The sequence below is a fragment of the Priapulus caudatus genome, unplaced genomic scaffold, assembly GCF_000485595.1.
Source record: "Priapulus caudatus unplaced genomic scaffold, Priapulus_caudatus-5.0.1 Scaffold3297, whole genome shotgun sequence".
In the NCBI taxonomy this organism is placed as follows: Eukaryota; Metazoa; Priapulida; class Priapulimorpha; order Priapulimorphida; family Priapulidae; genus Priapulus; species Priapulus caudatus.
The window spans coordinates 8,609-11,344 of record NW_014580358.1 but is presented as its reverse complement, the minus strand read 5'-3'; the positions used below and the strand labels follow the sequence as shown (position 1 = coordinate 11,344).

General features: G+C 48.3%; 1 protein-coding gene across 1 annotated transcript in view; it reads right to left on the bottom strand.

Annotated features, from left to right (window-relative positions):
- Positions 1-42: 42 nt before the first annotated feature.
- The window catches only part of LOC106819373 (neurofilament heavy polypeptide-like), a 6,001-nt gene continuing 3,307 nt past the window's right edge, over positions 43-2,736 (bottom strand). Inside the window, exons 2-5 of the mRNA XM_014824018.1 lie at positions 1,205-1,354; positions 972-996; positions 527-692; positions 43-158 (exon numbers count right to left, since the gene is read on the bottom strand). Of these exons, the coding sequence (XP_014679504.1) occupies positions 43-158; positions 527-692; positions 972-996; positions 1,205-1,354 (457 nt within the window). The remainder of the gene's footprint in view (positions 159-526; positions 693-971; positions 997-1,204; positions 1,355-2,736) is intronic.

Below are 2,736 nucleotides of genomic sequence, written 5' to 3'. Positions count from 1 at the left end.
CTGTTGCTCTCCAGATGCTTTGCTGCTTCCTGGTGTCTGTCGCTATCCAGATGCTTTGCTGCTTCCTGGTGTCTGTTGCTCTCCAGATGCTTTGCTGCTTCCTGGTGTCTGTTGCTCTCCAGATGCTTTGCTGCTTCCTGGTGTCTGTTGCTCTCCAGATGCTTTGCTGCTTCCTGGTGTCTGTTGGTCTCTAGATGCTTTGCTGCTTCCTGGTGTCTGTTGCTCTCCAGATGCTTTGCTGCTTCCTGGTGTCTGTTGCTCTCCAGATGCTTTGCTGCTTTGCTGCGTCCTGGTGTCTGTTGCTCTCCAGATGCTTTGCTGCTTCCTGGTGTCTGTTGCTCTCCAGATGCTTTGCTGCTTCTGGTGTCTGTGGCCTCTACGACTGCTTTGCTGCTTCCTGGGTTGTTGCTCTCGCAGATGCTTTGCTGCTTCCTGGTGTCTGTGCTTCTCCAGATGCTTTGCTGCTTCCTGGTGTGTTGTTGCTCCTCCAGATGCATTGCTTGCTTCTGTGTCTGTTGCTCTCCAGATGCTTTGCTGCTTCCTGGTGTCTGTTGCTCTCCAGATGCTTTGCTGCTTCCTGGTGTCTGTTGAGACGGCTCAATGAGTGTGTCGTCAATGTCATCGTCACCAATGTCCTCGTCATCTTGTGCAGCTCCGATAGAGGTAGTGGTGACAGCAATCTTCTGTTTCATCTGCAACATACACAAGAACAAGAGGCAAGTGATTTGAACAGCCTATATATGACTGCAGAGTTACTTCGCAGCAGGTACAATGGTGAAGTAGTTTCCATATTACAAGTTTCGAATTACCAATTACTTTATTTAATAAACACTTATTTAATAACTTACTTTATTTAATTACTTTATTACATTACATTATTTTACATTACTTTATTTTATAACATTACTTTATTTAATAAGTTTAATAAACACAGTTACACTAAAAAAGTGGCTAAGACTACTTACACTTACAGTTGTCTTGGGCTGAACCTCGTGGACGTAAGGCACCAGGAACTGGAAATGGTTGTAAATTCACTCGTCCCTCTCTGTCATCTCCACATCTTCCTGGCCAGATTTCTTCGTCTTCAGACGTCCAAAGCGGGTCCGAAGGCTGCTGTACCAGAGCTTGAGCTCGGCGACATCCTTCCCCAGCTCGGCTGCCTTCTCTCTCCAGAGGCTTTCTTTCCTCGTCATGTCTTTGTAGGCCTTCATCCTCTTGTTGTAGAAGACAGTGTTTTCTGCCAGCCAATCCACCATGCTCTGCTCCTCTTCCTCTGTCAGGGAACTGTGGATCTTGGTCTTCTTGCCCTTTCTCGCTACACTGGTCTTGCTGGTGACACTCGCAGCGTCGGTGTCTACGTCACTCTCATGGGCCTGCGCGGCTGGAGGCAGGGATTCTTGAGGCTGGGAGGCTTGAGGTTGCTCAGGCTCTGATTCCAGAGCAACACTTGAGGGAGATGGCGGACTCCTGCACCTCTTTGGATTCTTTGCTCGGCCTTTCCCCCTTCCACGGCTTCTCCCCTTGTCTTTTGGCGGCATAGTTGTAGCATCCAGTAGAAAATAATCTTGATGTGAACAGCAGGGCAGAACGAATGATGATGTCTAGAACACGGCGCGGTATTTATATGGTCGTTGCCAGCGCAGTTAGCGCCTGACTAGAGCGTGATTAAGTCGCACTAGGAGCGTGACTGGCGCGCAGTTGAGGCGCGGTGAGCATTGCTTAGGCGCAGTGCAAGCGTCGTTCGAACGCAATGCGATCTGATTGGTCGCAATAAAGACGCAGTGAGCGCAGTGCAAGCGTGATGCGGGCATGGTGTTAAGCGTGGTGAAAGCTTGTTGGGTGAAATGAGATCGGAGTAAAGACGCACTTAGATCGTAGTATCGACGTAATTAGATCGTAGTATCGGCGCTGGGCCCGGCTGGGGCCCAATTGGCCACGCTCTCACCATGCTCGGGCAAATTTTTTGAGCGTGGGGCGATCGTGATGAGCATAGCTCTAGTGTGACGGGGCCATTAGTTGGCATTCAAGAAACGTGCGTGGGATGTTCGTACGCACAGGTTAGCACAGGTTCCTGAATCCAGACTAACGCAGGGTTGGCATATCAAAAATTGATAAGAAGTAGATGGAGCTTACTTTTGGCCAGTGGCAGTGAACCTTACATTGTGTTGGCCAGGGTGTTAACTTTATTTACGTGCACAGGTCGTGCAGCACGCTCACTGTTCACGTGCGCTAGGTTGTGGAGTAATTCACACATATATTGACATCCCCCCGCATTTTACGTTTGGATGTAAACAATAAAATATTCCTGGTAGTTAACAAACGATCAGTATACTGTTTTAAAATATTATTAAGAAAATTTAAGTAATATAGCATGTTGGATTATACAGTACAGGGTTCTGCCCAGGATTTTTTAGTGCCGGGCGCATCCAGTTGCGACGAAGTTGCAAGATGCAAGCGCCGTAGGTGCGAAGCAAATCTAGGGGGGTCCGGGGGAAAATTTTTGATTTTGGATAATCTGAAACTCAATTTCCTGCATTCTGAGCAATAAAAAGCCCATATATCAGACTTTTTTTCTTTTCTTTTTTATATCAAAAATTAGTGCCGGGCGGCAACCGCGAGTGCCGGGCACACCCGCCCACCGTGGGCAGAACCCTGACAGTAAATAATAACAAGTGCCGTGGAGCGACAGCGCTCATCTAACGTCTACTGCGGTGACTCTGTGGTGGAGTGGTGGGA